Genomic DNA, 19,994 nt, shown 5'->3' with positions numbered 1-19,994 from the left:
GCGTCTCAATACAATATAGCATCATTAAGAACAAGCAAATACACATTAGCTTATCACTTTACTTAACTGGCAGTTTGAAACATTTATATGCTGCAAATGTTGCATGCTCATACTGCAAGGCGTATATGTATTCGTTGGTTTAAAAAAAGACAAAGAGAGAAAAAGTTAAAAGGAGATAAATAATTTCACCTCACATTATGCTTACGTTATTAAATCCTTTTTGCTCTCTTTGCATTGAGGGTATTTGGGTTTAGGRCTTGGGATTGTAACTTCACCAGGATATCTTCTTTCTTCAAGTGCCTCTTGGAAAGGATCCAAATCTTCCGGCTACAGGCAAATATATACACATTAATTTCAGCTAGATAAGATCACAAATTTCATAAAATAATGCAAAGCAGAGTCATCAGATGGTATCTCCTTCTTATCCTATTCTGATGATATCTCCTTCTTATCCTATTCTGACAGAGAAAATTAATGAAATTATTTTATATTCTTTCACCTGCCAAACTTTTGAATAACATCTGAATATTTGGAAGACTTCACAATATGTGAAATATCATTTATTTAACTAGAAAAAAAAGGAGAAACTCCAGTTTTTTCTATAGCTGTCRTATTATTTTTCTCTAAAGAATAAGCTTTTTCTCCTACAGTCACTGCACAACAGAGGAAATGCAMGAAGGATGACTAAATACAAAATCTTATGCATCAAAAAACCATCTTAAATAGCATTTTAAGGATTTAGAAAATATCAAAGATGAAAGAGGAGCAATCTTAACATTTACACGTAGAATCTCAGTCTAGGACATATCTCAATGGATCTGTCTAGCAAGACAGAATGGCATAATTTGTAATCTGATGGATTCAGAAATTCAAACTCATCTACTTCAGGAATGCAGTGGCTAAATGCAGGGATGCAGGGATTCCTGMAGATGGTGCTATACACAACATCGTAGAAGTAGAGAGTTGGTACTCTGAAAAACCATGCTGTTTTACCTCACGTTTCCTTGACAGTGACAGATTTCCTGCCTACTTCAGTGAAATTAATAACAAAACTATGTCACCAAAGCTAGAATGCACTCAGGCTATCTAGTGAAAATGCTACTTTGYTATATATTTCAAAGATATTGAGAATAGTTTTATGGTTTAATTAAAATTGGCAAGAACTGTGCCATACACAAATGATTAGCCTAATTTTCTGTTGTAAAYGAAAAATCAATCTCTAGAAGTTTTCAAACAGCTAAATTGAATTGAGGACAAGCTTTTAAGCCGGCAGGATGGATAAGGGTTAAAACCTGAGAGAAAAAAGCAGTGGCATTGAACCTTGTCAGCAGACCTCYTCAGTGTCCTGTCTATTCTGTTTCCATAAGTAATATAAATTCACCAACATATTTTCATTATTTGCCTCTTCTGTTTAAAGTGTTCTGCTGTTGTCTTGGTACTATAAGTAGAAAAGTAACACTCTTTTCTTATATCCCTTCTTTGTATTCTTGAAAGAAATATTTCATTAATACAGGCCCTTACACACAGAGCTATCAATAGTATATAAGTAATCTAGAAGATTAGTTGAAATACTTGAAAGCTTACATTATACTCTGCTGCTTTGTTTAAATTGGTTTCTAAGTAATACATGCTTTCAAATACTCAGCACATCATTTATGGTTTTCAAAATTSAAGAGAATATCTTGTCTTCAGAGCTGATTATCCCAAGTACTGCATGGTTATGTCAACTTGCTTTTACAGAGTAACGTAAGCTGGATATAGCAAAACATCTTTACTGCAGAAAATATTTGTTAACAAGATGATGCTGTTAGAAAACATGATTCACATTCATGGTTCAAATGTCTTATAGAACTTAGTCACAGATCAGATGTGTGCCAACATGATACAGTCCTAGAGATTAACCAGCAGAAAGTCCTTTTTGTAGAAAACCACCAGTTTTATCACATAAAAATTTTGCTTCCTATATTCCTCCAAATTGCAGACAATTAATGAATCACCAAAATTAGACTGCAACAAGAACTATACAGATGAAAAAGACATACATTAATCTCTTTGGAATCATCTTCATCTATCCTACTTGGCTTCATTTTAGTGTAGTCCACTGGCAAGTCCCAGCAGTCACCCTCGTTCAGTTGATAACACCGGTTGTTCATCACTGCTTGCCGTTGTGGGGACATTGGCTCCAGTGGGGTCAAAATGGTACAGCAACCATCTCGCTGCCTCTGCTTGTTCATGCTCAGATCCAACGTCCCATTTTCATCGACTTCCATATCAGGATTCTGTCAAAATAAGAAAAATATTGTTAATTTGGCTTCACACTGGCAAACTGCTACCTCTTCTTCAATCTGATTGCCTAGCAGAATGATAAAATGCTTTTCCATTCCTGTATAGATTGTAAGCATTGAGCCCCCTCCTACACATAGCATGGTGCTGTTACACAACATTAATGCTGTTAAAGTAGATTTCTTCCTGAATGGCTAATTTGGGGGGAAAGGGGGGAGTCYTCAGTACCCCTCCTGCCACCCAGCACAGAGGTGCAAAATCTGATATATAAAGGAGAAATCTMTAAATGTGTTTTCTTGCCATTGTCTTTATGTTCTTGATTTATTCTGTGACAGGTGAGGTAACCTGTGATGTAACAGCTGAACAATTCTGTTTTCAGTCCTGACATCTGTCTGGGTGATTAGAGTAACAAAAACCAGGTAACATCAAATAATCTTTGTTTCTTTCTTTAACATTAGTAGTCAATGCTCAAATAGATAATGTCAGAAAATWGAACAGGGAGGTAGGGTAACAAAGTCTTTTTGGACACTATTTGTGAAAGAGGAAGTGCATTCAAGTTTCACAGCTCCTTCCCTGCAGATGAACATGCATTACCAATTCRTGTATCTATCGTGATAATAATTTGTGCCAATATCTGTAACAATTAGTATTGTGAAAAATGGGGTCAGTATTGGCTCTTTTGCAGAAACAAACAAGTGYTGTCTATTATTTCAGATGGGGACAAAGAAGATATATTAAAATGAACATAAAATTTAAAAACTAAGGACAGATAAGATAAAAATGCCCACACAGGATCCCTCATATTCCCAAAAAGGAAATGCTCCATGAGAAATTTCACTAATGTGAATGTGACCAACTCCTCATATGTCTGGTGACTTCCTTTCCTCTTGAGTAACAACAGAGCTGCAGGAAAGCACTGTGAATGCAAATCTCTCTTTCTGAATTACTGCCTTTTGTCAGAGCCTATATCTAATTGCTGCTATCCTGCTAATTTAATTTACAAAGTACTTGTTTATCTCCTCAGACTCATTCCTTCAGTTGCAATACAGAGGGACACATTAGGAAAGAGGCCCTTTCTGGCTTAGACACAGAAGATTTTTAGCATTTTATTTCAACTTCTCCCATTGTACTGAATACAGAACAACTGCATTTATTGACATGCCACGAAGAGATTTCCCTCTTGAACAGCATTAAATAAATTAATATAAAAARCAGCAGTTGAAAACAAAGCCCATTCTGGCTTAGATTGTAATTATTACAAATACCTACTGCTGCAGATTCAGTTTGTTGTGAATAATCAATACATGAGCGGGTTTGCACAATAAAGGAAAGCAAACCTCTGTCTATAGGAGAAGAACAGAACATGTCTGCCAGCTCAAAATCTCTCTACAAGCACAATAAAAATGTTTCCTCTGYACTGCATCTGTCTGCTCAGCCATCTAGTGGTCTCCTATAGGCAGCACTATACTGTTTGCTTCTGCATGTTAAATACTCATTTTTCAACAGCTATCAGAGCTAAAACTTTAAAGTTACATTTTTTTTAAAAATCTCCTAAATCTTTAACAAATGTTAATAGTGCATTGCTTTTTCTTAATATAGAAAGCTTAATGACAAAAGCTTTTATTTGTATCTGTATGGCCAAATTATAATAGACTGAGGCTCTGTGAATGTACAGAACATTAGTGACCCTGAAATACTGTTAAGCACATTTTAAGTCACCTGTTCTGGAGGATTKGTTCATTTCAAATGTATTATGCATTGACTTAAGAACTATGATATCACAGACAGGTAAGAAATTGTAACATACAGTAGCACAGATTTCTTTGTAGTGAATCTTACAAGCTTATGTCCCATTTGTGACTTTTAAATGAAAATGCAGAGTTAAATCTCAATCCTTTCGCAAAATGTACGAATCAGAAATTTTGCAAAAAACCCAAACCCAAACAGTGCAATTAATACCACTTGAGCAATCCAAACATCTTTTATAATTATAGTGAGAGACAAATTTTAAAAAGGAGTACATAGTATCTGTATCATTAATTTATAAAACCATCACGATTCCCTGCGATACTCATGAGCAATTTGTATCTTTCTTTTTTTTTTTTCCTCCCTGCTTTAGCAGAGCCACCAGATTATGTTAATTTTGAGGGGRAAAAAAAGGCAAGCTTTACTAAAGCTATTCAGGGCCACAGAGCAAGTACAGTTAAGAGAAATCTTCATCAACAAACAGATTTACTATTTTTTACCCTTGCACAGAGATCCTGAGGCTTAGTGGAGAGGTTCTGAGGCATCTCCCTGCAGCGGGTGGAGAGATTCAGAATAGCGGTAGCAGCCATGTGTGCTGCCTCCATGTCATGAGTATAGTCAAAGCTGCTCTTGCTGCAGGTACTGCTGGCACTGCTGCCTCCACCACAACTCATATTGCTGCTGCTGCTAGGGGCATAACTGCTTGTTGTGCTGCTGGTTGGACTTGAATTCTTACAGTAGCGTTTAGCTGTGGGAAGAAATATGACAAGGATGACTCAAAAGAAGGAGCATTCTGCGTAAGTGAAGAGGAAAACAAACTGCTGGAGGTGAAATTTATAATGAGGAACAGTAACCAATGCCAAAAAAAAAAAAGCCCGCATAAGAATGATGGCTGTATTTCTTGATTTCTGTCAGTGAGTTTTATATGCTACATGTGTGAGTTTGTATGAAATAACCTCCTGTAAAAATCTGCATGACATGATCATGAATCATTCTGACAAACAGGCTGGATTTATAAAACAATAAAAACACAGAAACACTGCTTTTACCCCACATATATAGTCAGACAGAAGGTACAATCTGCTCAACTGATTAATTTTTATTAATGATGGGCAACGTAACACTATGGGACCTTTTCCTATTTACATGAGGAACTGTTATTTTAAGGCCTAAAACTCCCCAGAGCTATTGGAGATCAAAACCACTGCAAGGCTGATGAACTTGGCCTCTGGGCCACAGCACCACCCATATGTCCTCAAACACCCCGGGATTCCTAAAGGCTTTATTTCCTCCTACACCACAGGCAAATGTTATGGCACTGGCCATTCCAAAGGAGCACAATAGGAGAAAAAAGGTGGTTGATATGTGTGGGTTTTGCCCTGACTTGCACACAGGCAGAAGCAATGGCCGTTTAACTGGCAACAGGTACCAGTGATAAGTCCCCCTCTTTCAAAYACCCTGAGCACCTACAACTTTTCATAAAACCAGTAAGGACAAAAGCTGCAGGCAGTGAGGCCCAGCTGTGCTCTGACCAGCACAACCACAGGCGGACACAGAAGAGCCAAGGCACTGACAGTGCTCAYGTCCAGCCTATCTAAACACAAGGCAGCACTGTTGCTGCTTTTGAGTAATGCTCCTTGCAGCCAAAGGGATTACAGCAACAAGGGAAAGCAGTCCTATTAGCCCACTTATGTCTCCAACCCTCTTCCCMGATGAATTGTTTCAAAAGGTTTATTAAAAATGCAAGAAAGTGTGAGCTCGTCTCCAAAATCTAAAAGTTTAAGTATTTTCAGAAAAAAATAAGCATCAAGGTCAGAGGATACATCCATGCATATTACAGCAACTACTTCCCCTTAAGATGGAAAGGTATACTGCAGAGATGGTACCTTATAGCACAGTGTAACAATAACCAACTAGCATGCTGATTAGAGAGCTATACAAAAAAGGTCAGGCCCTAGACAGAGCTCTTCCGTGATGGGCTCCATTTAAATGCCAGACTCTTCAGCYGTATTTGTCTGAACAGTCATACATATAATAATCTGCTCCCATGAGCACAGCCCATTTGTGAACCACGGGCTGCTTTAGTAGGCAGGCAGGGTTCAAAAGAAGAATCTGAAAGCAAAATGTCTCTGCTAGAGCTTATGTCATCCTCCTTTCTCCAAAAAAACTGAAAAAAAAAAAAAAATCATGGCGTTATTTTTACTGCAAAGGAAATAGTGTTTCACTTAAATCATAACAGATGGAGTTTTCTCAGGAAAGCCACATAATGCACAGGGTGTGATTTTTTTTTAAGTGAAGTGAATGCTAAACATTCATCACATWTTTTTTGTTTTGAACACATAGTAGCACTACACTAGCAGGGTATCCACTAATAATAAATTTGTGAACTGTTCCTCAAGAGTTTCATTATTAATATATTAGTCAGTGGAGGTCATTAAAAATTCAGCACTTATCCATTGTTACTTTCTTACGGTATCCAAGACATGCAAGRATTTTCCTATACTTAAGGAAGGAAATAATTGAATAATTCAGTTTCCACTGTGTTAACACAGCAAGCACCCTGTACCACTGAACCTGCCAAATTAGAAGTATCTTTCAAAAATCATAGGAACAAGAAAGACTTTTGTCATTTTGAAAAAGTGTTAGTGTTGTTATAGTAGGTCACATTTAGACAGACATAAGAGACATATTACATGGGAATTATATATATATATATATGTATATGACAATGTGTGTGCTAAAGAGAGGGAGGGAAAGAGGCAGCTTTTATACATAGGACTACCATTAGAAACTCATGCAGGCTCTGATATGGACTCCTCTGTGGCCTTGGTCAAACTACATTATCCCTCAAATTCATTTTCCCTATAAATAGAAAGTTGCTTCTAAAATTTAGTTGTGTTGTGATTCACTTGCAAAACACTTTGAAGACATAAAGTGCTATAAACATGCTACACAATTATTAGTTTTTAGATTACCAATAATTTAAGCAAAACTTAGAGAGAAATGGCCATGGTTATCTTAACTTTACTGTAGTYGTACATTTGAAGATGTCACATAACCCAGACTGTTCATTTCACGTTAGCTTTTCAGCAGAAACAAAGATCACCAATTTATAATGAATTAAATCAATCTGTTCATTAATGAAGGGAAAGCTGCACTGTTTCAATATCAGATAATCCTGCTTGATACAATGCCCACCCCTGTGTCACCAGGTTTATGAAGCTCTGCAGACCAACTATGCTTTGTCATCTAGACTGAAACCAAACGTGGAGAGTACCTTTTCCACTGAAAACAGACACAGGTCTAACCAGCTGCACCCAAACTGGGCTTCCATCAGATAGACCTGGGGCCTGATTACAAAGAACATATAAAAATCTACAGGCTCCTCTTACTAATTAAAAGTGGGGGAGTGGGAGAGATCCCAAACACGCAGAAGACCAAAGGAAGGCCTTTGGAGCGGAATTCAGCTCTGCGCAGGCACCTTCATCCACAATACTGTCTAAATACTGACTGTAAATTAATTAGTTTTAACTCTTTTTCTGACTTGCACAATTAAAGATTCATCTCACCTAATTTCAGATATCCAACCTAGTCATTATAGGCTTCCTATACAGGCAGTGGAAAGAAATAGGAACTTTCAGGCAATGATTCACCTGACCAGTTTTAAATAAGCACTTCAGAAAAAGATGAATCGAATCAGAGAATCATCTACCCTTCTCACTGAATCTGAAAGGGGTGCCGAGCTCAGCTGTAGGTGCTGACATTATAAAACTCTAGATATGGTCAGATGAATCCCACTCATAACATTTTCCCACTGTTTTGACAGAATGGCCCAGGCCTGTTGGTGGGATGACAACAATTCCTGCCGTCACCTGAGCAACTGAAAGTGCTGCCATCGCCACTGCTTGCTGTTCTTAACTGCTGCATATCATAAGCCCAACATCCAATACACTATGCAACTGGTTTCAAAGGGAAAACAAGCCCATAAATACAGAATTTCTCAAGAATTACTAGATTACCCACCCAACAATCCAAAACATATCTTTTCTATTTGTTTCTTAGTAAGCCATACTGGAAAAAGTATCAAGGAAACAATCCAAAGGAGCTATTTATGTTTGCATCACTCCCAACCATACACTTGCTGAACATATAATCCCCTGCTCTGAGCATGAAAATACAGTATTAGCTGATAATTAAAAAATAATTGAAATGTGAAGCTATTGATTTTTCATCTCCTTACACAACTTCTCTCATATAGTCAGAATTAAAGAACAGTTTACTTGCACACTTTGCCCCAAACCTTAGACATTCTTTAGCGTTTTTCAGAATGAACTTTTCAGAACTGAATATTCTTTTATATAAACATGCTATGCTGATATACATAATAGATGTGCTTTCTGGAGCTCCATAATGTCTTTAGTAGCAATAAGTAATTTTTTAATACACAAATATTACTACCCAAAAATACTGTGGAGTTGTTTTAAGAAAAGCGCCTCTTTTAAGTAGAGTATCTTCCTGAAATCCCCTTCATATTGAGTTATTTACAATAACTGTCCGCAAAATCTTTGCTCCATTGAAAGTCTGTGCCAAAATTTTTGAACAATAGCAGTGGGCCCAGGATCTCACTTAATAATTCTAAGAATTCAACTGATTTTCCTGAGCTAATTTAAGTCAAATATGTTGGAGTACTTCTGAAATTTCAGAGATGTGAATTCTAAAGGTTTCACGAATATCACTAACAGGGGAAAAACCCTCAAATAAGGCCCCATCTCTGGAACCACGTTGGCAGGTCCTTCTGGCCAAACAGAGCACACATCCCTTGGAACCAGGTACAGCATGCACTGCCTCTGCAGAGCCAGRAGCACAGAACAAAGCCATAGAGTCACCTTTGTTTGGCAACCAACCCGCTCCAGCTTCCGCTGCTCTGTGTACACAAGAGCCCCTTAGAGCTGCTGGACCAGCATGAATCACATGTGTACACTGTCTCTCAGTCCTCTCTGGCTCACCTTACTGAGTACTGAAGTGACCRAGTTCCAGTCTCATATCCATGAAAAATTCCTATTTATATCAAAGGCAGTTGAGTGTGCATAAAGAGAGTGACCTGTATCAACAGAGCCTTTTATTATTTAAGGCCACTGTYAAACTTGTGCTTAATGTTACATGCATTTTTTAAATTCTGGCAAATTGGGAAAAAAAAGTGGTGTTTGTTATTATTTATTTTAAAAAGGGCCTGAAATGAAAAAAATATGTATCAGTTACTTATCCATCAGTAATTTCATCTGAAAATAAGCTTTTTTACAGGAACCCCAGCAACATTCTGATTCTCTCCTTTCTGCAAGAGTAGGCAGAATATGCATACAATATTTAATACCTGATTTACCTTATATTAATGTATATTCATAACCTTCCTAACCACAGTTACAATTAGTATTTTACCTTTAATCCTGTGCAAGCCCTTATTCTAATACAGACAAGTAAGATGAAGGTATGAGGGAAAGAAAAAAAACTCTTTTACTAAAAAAATAGGTTTCCTTTCACAACCCTTCTCCTTTCTGCTATATTGCAAGAACATGTCTGTTAATACTATGAGAAAGGAAGATATCCAAAATATCAGATACATGAAGGTAAGAGCTGCAGTAATTTTCTCTTTCTTCAGTTAACTGCTTTTAAATGTCAGTCTGTGTTCAGACAACAGCATACATAGTTCTGTACAGCACATTTTTTCTGTTTTCCTAAACAAATATATGACACCTGCCTGAAATTTCTTATAGTAGTCACTGTGTAGCATCAAATATTTTAACAAAAATATAAACTGCTAGCTTTCAAAAAAAAGAAAAGGGCATGGTTTAGTTTTATATATATATATATATATATAAATATATAAATATATAAATATATAAATATATAAATATATATGCACATATATTATACATATGCATATATATATACACATATATCATATATATGCATACATAAAGGTATTGCTCTTAAAAATTCTTGACGTCTTCAAAAGCTACAATCCTTCTTTATCCTGCGTTTTTTTCTCCCCTAATAAGAAACYTTTTGCCTGACTGATCCCACCCATTGTCTTCTCCTGAACTGAAGCTAATCTCAGCCTTCTCCTAAACATGTTAATGATGTTAGGTTTTCCAGAGAATTCAACCAGTGTATTTATGGGGACAAAATAAGCAGAAATGTCTCATTAAGTCAGTAGCAATGATTTCTGAAGCACAAAGAGAAACCAGGTTTTGTACTTCCATATCCCCACRAAGCAAGCATGTTATCTTTCTGGGTTACCTGAACTACTGTACGGAGGCGCGAACCCTAATGTGACCCTTGAGGCCCGGTCTYCCAGATAGTAACAGAAGGATTATCTCTATTACTTAGCTTTTATTGCCATCTCAATACATCCCAGGAGCTTAATAGCTGGAGATGTCTTTTGCCAGTGCAACAATCCTGGAGCAAGCACCATATAAAACAACACTTCTTCTAAACAGCTTTTAAAATAACTTACATATGACAGCATTCCTCATAATACTGTATGAACATGAAAACATGTCTTATTTGTATGATGTTTACATATACAACAACATGATTAACTGCAAACTTGTCTCTCATGTATAAGAGTGTGCACCTCCTACCATCATATCCTTTGGGGGATATATCCCTGGATTGCACCTTGGGAGCTATGGCTCTCTTGCCATAGGCATGGTTGTCATAACTGTTATATTCAAACGAAGTCTTAGAGTATTTCTCTAGTTCCTTGGCCAAGTTGGAGCGGGGTGTGGTGGTGGGGACATTGTTTCTGTAGCCATACTGAGGGATCTCCAATTGCTTAACAAAGCACATGGGCCTAGAAATTAAAGATATGTACAGTTTGTTAGATGCAGTTCAGTTTACTATGTCTGTGCATAATTTATAGTTCAGATTAGAAAATCTTAGTTATTTCTTGTACTCAAGAGACAGCAGTGTTTTATTGCATTTCCTTAGTTTGGTTATTTTCAGCAGACAAACAATATATATTTCCTTGAACAAAGYCTAGACAAAATTAATTCTAATATCACTAAATGTATCCTGAAGCTAAAAGTATTTTAAAATTCTGTTTTAAAATACTTCAGGGTTTCCTCATCCCCGTGTAATTGCATCACACAGCAAAAAGATTTTTTTTTTGGGAGGTGAATTAAAGAGGGGCAAGTAGACTGACAGAAGAAGTTTGGACAAATTCCTTTAAATATCAAGAAGAAAAGGTAGATCTGGAAGCTCCACCTAATTAATGGAGTTTCCTCTGAATTTCTTCCAACAGAATTCCATGCTATTTTCCTCTCTTCTTTCAAAAGTAACTATTTCTGTTTCATCCTTCAATAGACAAATCCATGTTAATCTTGAGAAATACACAGAAGTGTCTCAGAAGCTCTGCTGACTCCAAGCTGCTGCCTTGCAGGTCCTTGCCCTTAAATGCAAGGTTCTCGCAGGAACTGCAATTCCTGACACACAGATGCATACCTCAAGGAAGGTTCTGAGAATTAATACAAAATAAAACTCTTTCAGTTTAATATCTCTTTCATTTAGGATGAGGGAAGACAGTCAGAAGAAGCCGTGATTGATGTTATTCACTCATTTGAAAAACTTGTGAAATCTCAGTGAAAGAATGYTGAAGCGAACTCCACTGTCACACCATCTTCTGCATGTGGACACAGACGTCGTCAGCTCAAAGCAGGTAAACAAAGGTCAGATCCTGCAAACTCTACCTATGTAAGAAAGTGAWACATGACTGGGTTGTAGGAAGCAACTGCTACACCATGCTGCATGTCTACCTAGTTCATTTAGCAGGAGGTGAGGATGATGAACAGCACACCTGAAGTGCTTCTGCTGGAATCAAGAGTCATATAATCAAGTACTTTTTACTTTTATTCTTTTTTTTTTTCTTTTTTTTTTACTGCATTTATAACCAGAGGAAAGGSAAGGAACAGTCATAGGAACATAAATTCAGTTGAGATCAGAAGTATCATCATGCTGACTGACAAAATGAAATGCGATAGATGAATAGTAAGAAATAAGTTTTGAATATTATGTCRTGTTTTTTTGAATGAATTTATTTTCATAGAATTTAGACAGGATATTTATGTAAAGATCACCCAACAAATCATATTAGTCATACTATTCCCTTTGATTTACGTATGCTCATTCCTTTAGACACTTCTTCCTCACAAAGTACAGTTGGCTTATTTATACAATGAGCTGATATGAAAAATAGTTTGATCCTGTTTCAAGATAATCTATATTTAGCCAAAACCCTGCAATTTTGATCCTGTACATTCGAGGCAAATCCAAAATTTCAGAGGAATAGAAGTCCTATGWATTTGATGTCTTTTTAAGTAAGAACTTTCAAATGCAGGTAGAATGGAAACTGGGATGAAGACAAATATTCAAGATTTACTCTTGAAACATCTCTGTCTACCCATCAATTGCTGGCATGCAAATATTGTAAATAGTTGCCAARTTCATCTTAAATACTTCAATGACTTAAACGTAAAAGGGAAGCAGGAGACAAGATGAAAGAATTGTTTGAGTTGCTTATAAAACCTGAAACACAAGGCAGCTCACAAGCGAGTAAAGATTGCAGAACAACTTCCTAGGGAGCTTGCCAGCAAACTGGATGCTGCTTTTGAGCAGTTGCCTTCTATGGCAACTGACTTCAGTGGCTTCTCTGTAATGAGCAGTGGTAAAAACCACTGCATTTTTGATCTGTCTTTTTCCATCAAGTGAGAAACTGTTTTATTCATGCAAAGAGTAGAGTTTTTTTAATTAATGGGATTTGAAGAACTCTTTTCTAAGAACCTCTCTGGGATGCCATGTGCCAAGCTATCCAAACTGAACTTGGGGCAGTTAAGGTAAAGCCCATCAAAAACAATCTGAAGAAGRAAAGCAAAGTCAACAGGAATGATGAAATTTTTTTTTAAATGTGAACTGTAATTCTATGTTCTCAGTTCCATGGAAATWCCAGTTTTTGAAAAGACCATCAAGATTAGATGAACTTTTAAGAGAATATTCAAAGAATGATGTTGATAATAGAGTAGAAAACTTTAAGTAGCCATATTAGKTCTTATATCTGGAAGACAGCTAAAGACTAAGAAAGCTATGGGAYAAGTAGGAAATTCTGGGAACTAAAGCTGCAGCACTTCCTCCACGCTCTTTGAGGCAGCTGGGAGGGATGTACCTATCCCAGCCCACAGATAYTGCAGTATCCATGGAGAAATTCTGCAGCTTTTGGGGCATCATCAGCATAAGGCTGGTACAATCATGCGGAAMTTTGATTCCTTTACATGTATCCTTCACACTTCAGATCCTTAGAAATAATATTTTTCCATCCATCTATCTCAAAAGAGGAGACAATAGCACAAAGCTGGATACAACTTTGGATAAATGCAGAATCCTATATGGATGAAGAAAAGAGGTCCAATCATATAAAATTGGTTCAAGATCCTTCCCTTATGACAATTTAGGACATTTTTTCTCTCTTTCTGTCCTTCCTGGCAGAGAACGAGGAGAATAGAGACAAAGAACTAAGTTTGATGTTATTTTGGAATCTAAGCTACACCTGGCACTTTTCAAAGTGTCCTGCCAAAAGGTGTACTCCCAGTTTGGTAATGCACATAGGGCTTCTGGTTTAATTTAAACTGATATTTACTAGTAAAAGCCTGCTGAAAAAACCAAGACTTACCGGTAAATATTAGTTTATTCCCAAAAGATACCAACTTTTTTCACACTGTTCTTAGACTTTGCACTCCAGCAGTCATCTTTACACCAAACAATGCCTAAGACAAAAATGAGCTTTTCAGCTTTACATGTATTTGCCAAAATAATTAACAACCCTCCCCCATGAAAATTGAGTGGGAAAAATACACTGTGAGAATTGGATCCAGAAGCCCTAATTCTAACTCTTCTTTAAAGGAGATATATATGTATATACAATGTATATAAATATAAATTCTCAGATTAGGTGAATGTGTGRTGAATTCTGCATAAGAATAAGTATTATAGTGATTTCTAATACCTTAAAACCCGATCTGATGCCTGGTTTGATTTTGACACATCACAGTTCTGATGCTTCTCTTGAGCTTTAGCCAGTTTCTCTGCTGCAGCAATAGGACATCCAGAGAGGCTGCAATTACAGAAAGGAAATTTAATTGTCTTGTCCTGCATAGTTTCACATTATAGCACTGATCCAATTACTCCTTCTCCTCCTTAGYCAGCATCAGGAAGAATCTGAAGGAAAAGGGTTTCCAAAAGTGTTTTGGTCATGTGCATTTTCTCTAGAATAGACTTCCTTGCCTCTGCTTTCAAAGTTGCATGGTAAATCTTACATCTGCTCTTCTTTTCTCACAGTACATGGGTAGATTATTCATGGATGTCAGCCAGGGAATATACCAGTCGGAGAGGAGAATGGAGAATATAAACTGGAATCTACTGTGCAGCTCTGAACAAGTTAGACTTGTGACCTTTATGCATCTACAAATGTTGCCAATGAAATGGCTTCTGAAGACAATTAAATGACAGCACCATATAGGCCAAATCTTGTGCTGCCTCACACCTTATTCAGCTCCATTAATTCCAATCTTTTTCCTAAGCATATAAATGAATGCAAAATTATGCCTTGGGTTGCTAAATCTACATGTCAACTGTTTGTGTTTGTTCATGAATTTCAGCCACAAAAGTATGCTTTCTGATAGTAGACGATGTAACAAGAAAAGCATTTCTGCACYGGAAATTCAATTAAATCTGCAAGTGTTGAACTATTATTGAAGTGGCAATAATAAGCCTGATTCTTATAGAAAAGATTTAGAACTGAGAAAAATAAATATATTGATGCCAGCAGATGGTGCTCTTAGTGAAGCTGTAAAACCCTGTGACCTGACAATGGAGGGGTTCCTTTCCTTGTCATAGTCTATTGCATGCTTATGTGACCGCAGCTCTCTGTGCTCTCCACAGGAAAAGAAATTAAAATGAAAGGCAAATCAGTGTATTCCCAGATGTTCCCTTCTTTACAGGAAAGAAGTGAAAAAAAAAAAGAAAAAAGTGAAGTAGAGAAAAATGCCCCAAAAGCTGCAGAAAGAGGTGAGCAGCGACTGCAGAGTGCTYCCCCCGCCCGCCCTCGCTGCCCCAGTTCTGCAGAGGCTGAGGGAGCTCYGTGCAGCTCTGGAGTCGTGCCAGGGGGCGGCTGCGCTCCACTGACACCGCTCTTCCTCAGACACCTCAAATATTCCAGTGGATATTCAACCAGAAGTGAATGCTGCTTCAAGCAGCAGTAACTCCCATAAAGCCTTCGCAGAGGTTTTTGCTGCATRTACTGGCAGCATCACTGCAGAGAAAAAAGGGGTACCAGAGCTTACTGCAGACAGGCTGGAACCCACAAGATTATTCTGGGGGAAATGCAGCTGRTATGAGGGGCTGTAGTAACCTAGAGCTTGATAAGACTGAATGTCCAGTACCTGTAATCCCTTAAACCTACTATTAACAGTAAAAAGGAATTYAATAACAGGAACATTGCATAGTTCCTTTTACCCTCTTACCCACATTTTCTAGGTCTTTTAAATTGTAAAGAAATATACAAGATTTTAGTATTGTTCTGTGGGAAAATTATGAGGTGCRAAACATTACAGTAACATTTTGAAAATTTCTTTGACAGAATTGGCAAAAGCATCCCTTCCCTAAGAATCTATTACTAATCTTAGGAAGCTAGAGAAAAGTTGCTTTTTTCCTTGACCTTTTTTTTTTTTTTTTAACTAGAATACTTATTTTTAATAATTCTGCCTTCTCATTTTTGAATGTAATGAGATATTTTCCTAATGTTTCTTAAGAAGACAAGGTTCTTATTCAGTTTTAGCTGAATTAGTACTTCAGGATTGAGACTGTGCTGAGTAAGAAAGCTAATACCTGTGTACTTAAAATGCTGTTTCTAATATATTAAAAAGCCCCAGTATTTTCAGGATTAGAGTAGATTTTTTCATGCACTATAAAATAATTTCTAAGGAGAGTGAAGTGTGAGAACAAGAACTCTGTCCTAGTCCTGATGATGTTGACAGACCCTTCTTTGTCCCTGCATCACACCCATGAGGAGTCATACCACTTGTTTTGTACCACTGCTGTTCAGCAAATATCAAAACAAAAAGAAAAAAAGTCCACTCAAAAAACTAAGGATGCTTAAAATGTCTTCTGTGGATCAATTCATCCATACTGCAGCAAATACACACTCGTTCTTCTCAGAAAATACATGAATAAATGTTACTCTTTAAAATGGATAAAGCACACGAAGCACCATCTGTCAATCTTCAGAACAAAACAACGACACACACTCACTCCCCCCCCTCCAATGGACTGCTAGAAGGGCTGCAGTTCGGAGGCACTGTTCCCTCTAGATTGGTGTCCAGCGACGGCATCCTTACCTTCGGTGGGAATTCCTGTTGCTATTTACGTGGCCCCGGCCTGTGCAGCCTGGTGTAGGACACTTAAGAACATTTTCATGCATGGCAAGAACTTGACAAGGAGAGTAAGAGAAAACAGCAGAGTATGAAAACAAGAAAAAAAAATCAAATCCCAGTATATATGAAACCATTTTAAAACAAAGCAGGATTCATTAACAACCAGCATTCCTCAAAATACACGTGACACACATAGCCAATAAAGCCTGATGAGGGAACTAAGTATTGTGACCCTATGCTCATTAACACAGGGCAACAGTGAAAGTTATGGAGGTTACAGAACCTATAAACAAATGCATCTCTGGTGCAACAGTGAAGCAGAAGACGCCCAACATCTTCTTCATACAAAACCACTGAGCAAAGATCAGCTCAACAGTAAAGGGTGAGCTAGCAACCATACAAAACAAAATTACAGACTAGAAAAATTCTTTCAGGAAATGTATGTATTCTTAATACACAGCTTTATAAACACAGTATCAAACTCATGAGCTGAAAATCTGCTCTCAAGTTATACTGCTAGAACACTGAATTATTTGAAACACACCTCAGTACAACCCTGAACAGAATTTAACCCTAACAATAAGGCAGCCCGATTGAGCTAGGGGACAATTCTGCTYGCTTCCACATAGATATACCATTCATATCTATATGGCAAGCAGAATGGATCCTTTAATTTTGACTTGCATTCTCTACAAATGTGATTTTTTTTATTATTTGAAAATACTAAGAACCAAAATTAAGCACATAAAAATTGAGGGATGGCAGAAAAAAAACATGTAWAAATAAAGAAGTGGTACAAGCTTAAACAAGTAAACTGATTTACTTTCACATCCATTGCAAGCTGGATGGAAAATTTACTCCAAGGCTGCTCAGAGCAGTACTCCACTAAATCATAAAACTCATGCTATGAAGGGCCAAATTATCAAGAACTTTTTGGGAACACTGAAGAGTTTCTTAGGACATGAGGCATATCYGAATCGGAGCTGGATGGCAGTACATCACTCAGTGGAAAAAGTCCATCCAGCCCTTGTGAAGTTCTGATTTATTCACCCAAGAAGTAGTCTGGAAGCCTGTATTTAGTTCTCACTCAATAAAAAAGAGAAGATCTAATAAAATCAGTAGATACCTCGACTGAGTTAAGAACTGAATAAAAGCTGCTCAGAGACTTGAGAATTAAACCATGTATACTCCTTAAAAGATAACCATCATCATCATCACCCCATAATCAGTGTGCTAAAATGTGTATAGATGCAAAAGATTCACTCTGAAATTCCTAATATTCAAAGCTGTTCTTGAAACATGCTTTACAAAGCCAACATCACAGAAAAAAAAGATGAGCTCACCTTTGTCATTTTAGTAGATAGAAGAGCATGCAAACAGTTTAAAGCTATATTCTTCTTTGATTTACAAAGTCTTCTAAGAAACTTTTTATTCACCATTTGAAAAAAATGATAGAACTTTGAGCAACTGAATAAATATTTKTGTTTCAGAAAATTACAGGGTCTTGGAAAGCAGAGAAGTTACTTTGTTTGTTCTACTGTATTCAGAGACCAACCAAACTACAGCAAAGTTTCCTAAAGCACTTCCTCATCACTTTACTTCTGGAAGAAGCCACTGTACCAGGAAAGAGGAGACTTGTTATGTCTGCCACTCTTGCAGGACTAATCCACTTCTGTTTTCCTGTCCATCAGACTCCACTTTCCTTTGGAAACTGGGGACCATTTTAGTTCTGACTGTCTTTATAATATTTCCTTAAGGCTGAGGCAAATTCATTGAGGTTAAGTCTGTAAGTGCTGATGGACAGTGAGGATTTTAGGTCCATATTGAATGGAATCCATAATTCCATTTTAAAACTGGTGGGAAACAGAATTGGATCTTAGCTAGACATTTCCTGAGGAATATCAGCATAGAGCAATTAGCTTCAACAGAACTGTGCTGATTTCACCAGCCAAAGAGCTGACTTCCAGAAATGAAGCCCTCTGCCTACAGGTGGGTATCCATGAGCTTATATGGGTGACTTCCTATGAAAAGAATTTGCTGAAATGGCAGGAAGTTCCACCCATGTGACTGACAGGAGATGTTTGCTCAAAATCCTGAGTTCTGTAACTAAGTAAACAGCCAAATTATTATTTTTTATAATATGCACTAGTTTAATATAAACTATATTTCAGACACAACAATAACAAAGGAAAGGGGCTGCAAGTTTTTCAGGAATTTTTATTCCTGTACAAGACAATAAAGACAGTTGATGGGACATTAGCACGCAGAAGCAAAAGCAGTGCACATCTTCTGGAAACCTTTGTTGACAGATAATGTCTATTTAAAAATAACCTAGGATCCTCAAAATCAAAGAATACAGCTTTAAAAGTTGTTCTTTAAGTGTAAAGTTAGTAGAGAATGGAAATGATGGAATAAAGRAAAAAGTATAACACAGAACAGTTGACTAAGTTGAGACAAACCATACTGAAAAATGAAATTAATTTTTTAAATAAAAGGTTTAAAAAGCATGCTAGAAAAGTTTTTGTAGTTTTATCCCCAGTTTCCATGAAAGAATGTGAACTTACTTTCTGGAGGGACCCTATCTTTGTGTGGGCATCCTGACAAACTGCGGTGATGGGGGTAAAGCCCCGTTACATGGCCAGTTCCATCACACCCAGGGGTAGGACATTTGCTCTCTTTCTTTTCTGTTCTTGAGGGATCTATAATTTACAACAAATGTGTCAAGTGAATGAGGCTTTTCACATTTCTGTAAGAAGGTTCATTTAATCATGTCATTTACTCTTTGGTAAATGTTATTATGAAAACTGGAAAAAAAACACCCTTCTTATCACAGTTCTGTCACTTTTATCCTGTTATCTTCTGAGACTGCAGGCTCCATGATCACRGCAATATCCATTCACAGTGATTGGAAAATGACCTTTTTACAGCAAAGCCATACCATTGTCAATCAATGTTCTGCTGGCAAGAATTAGCTCAGGGGTGCAAGGTCATTTGGAAACTGTTTAGTTCGAGTTTCCCTTCTTTACAKTCTTATTTGCCTCATGTATTAAGGTCTGCAAATGTACTGTCATAGCAGTTCAATGTCCTGAGAGTAGCAAACCCAACTCTCCAGCATAACGATTCCAAAATTCAGCACAAATCAATCCCTTTTCCAAGTCTCACGGAGGAAATTACTCTTGTTTTCTTTAAATTCCTTATGAAGTGGTAAAATTACATAAATATTCCTTTCTCTTCAATAAATTACAATGGAGTAAACATTGTAATCAGAATTACTGAAAGCATTGCTTGCTCTGTAAATCTTGGCCATTACCAACATGCATATGTAACATTCGAATATTCATATGCTTGAAAGGTTAATGACTTTTTAGAATGTTGTTGGGTCTTCTGACTACAAGTCAAAGAAAAGTCTATCTAGACATTTTCTYCACAAAATAAAGTTTTCTGCCAATAACGTAGTGGAATATGGGTGAGATTAATCTTGAATTA

The 19,994-nt window shown here is 37.0% G+C and overlaps 1 protein-coding gene across 2 annotated transcripts in view; it reads right to left on the bottom strand.

Moving 5' to 3' along the window:
* Positions 1-19,994, bottom strand: part of MYT1L (myelin transcription factor 1 like) — a 216,919-nt gene that overhangs the window by 57,922 nt on the left and 139,003 nt on the right. For both annotated transcript variants that reach the window (XM_057371820.1, XM_057371813.1), the window contains 7 exons: positions 19,073-19,207; positions 16,473-16,563; positions 14,084-14,191; positions 10,671-10,882; positions 4,530-4,777; positions 2,043-2,279; positions 206-327 (listed from right to left, as the gene is read on the bottom strand). In XM_057371820.1, coding sequence (XP_057227803.1) covers positions 206-327; positions 2,043-2,279; positions 4,530-4,777; positions 10,671-10,882; positions 14,084-14,191; positions 16,473-16,563; positions 19,073-19,207 — 1,153 coding nt within the window. The remainder of the gene's footprint in view (positions 1-205; positions 328-2,042; positions 2,280-4,529; positions 4,778-10,670; positions 10,883-14,083; positions 14,192-16,472; positions 16,564-19,072; positions 19,208-19,994) is intronic.

This window comes from Malurus melanocephalus, unplaced genomic scaffold, assembly GCF_030028575.1.
Source record: "Malurus melanocephalus ecotype Western Australia unplaced genomic scaffold, MMel_1.1 scaffold_6, whole genome shotgun sequence".
Classification (NCBI taxonomy): domain Eukaryota; kingdom Metazoa; phylum Chordata; class Aves; order Passeriformes; family Maluridae; genus Malurus; species Malurus melanocephalus.
The sequence above is the reverse complement of the archived record's forward strand: the minus strand, read 5'-3'. Positions and strand labels throughout refer to the sequence as shown.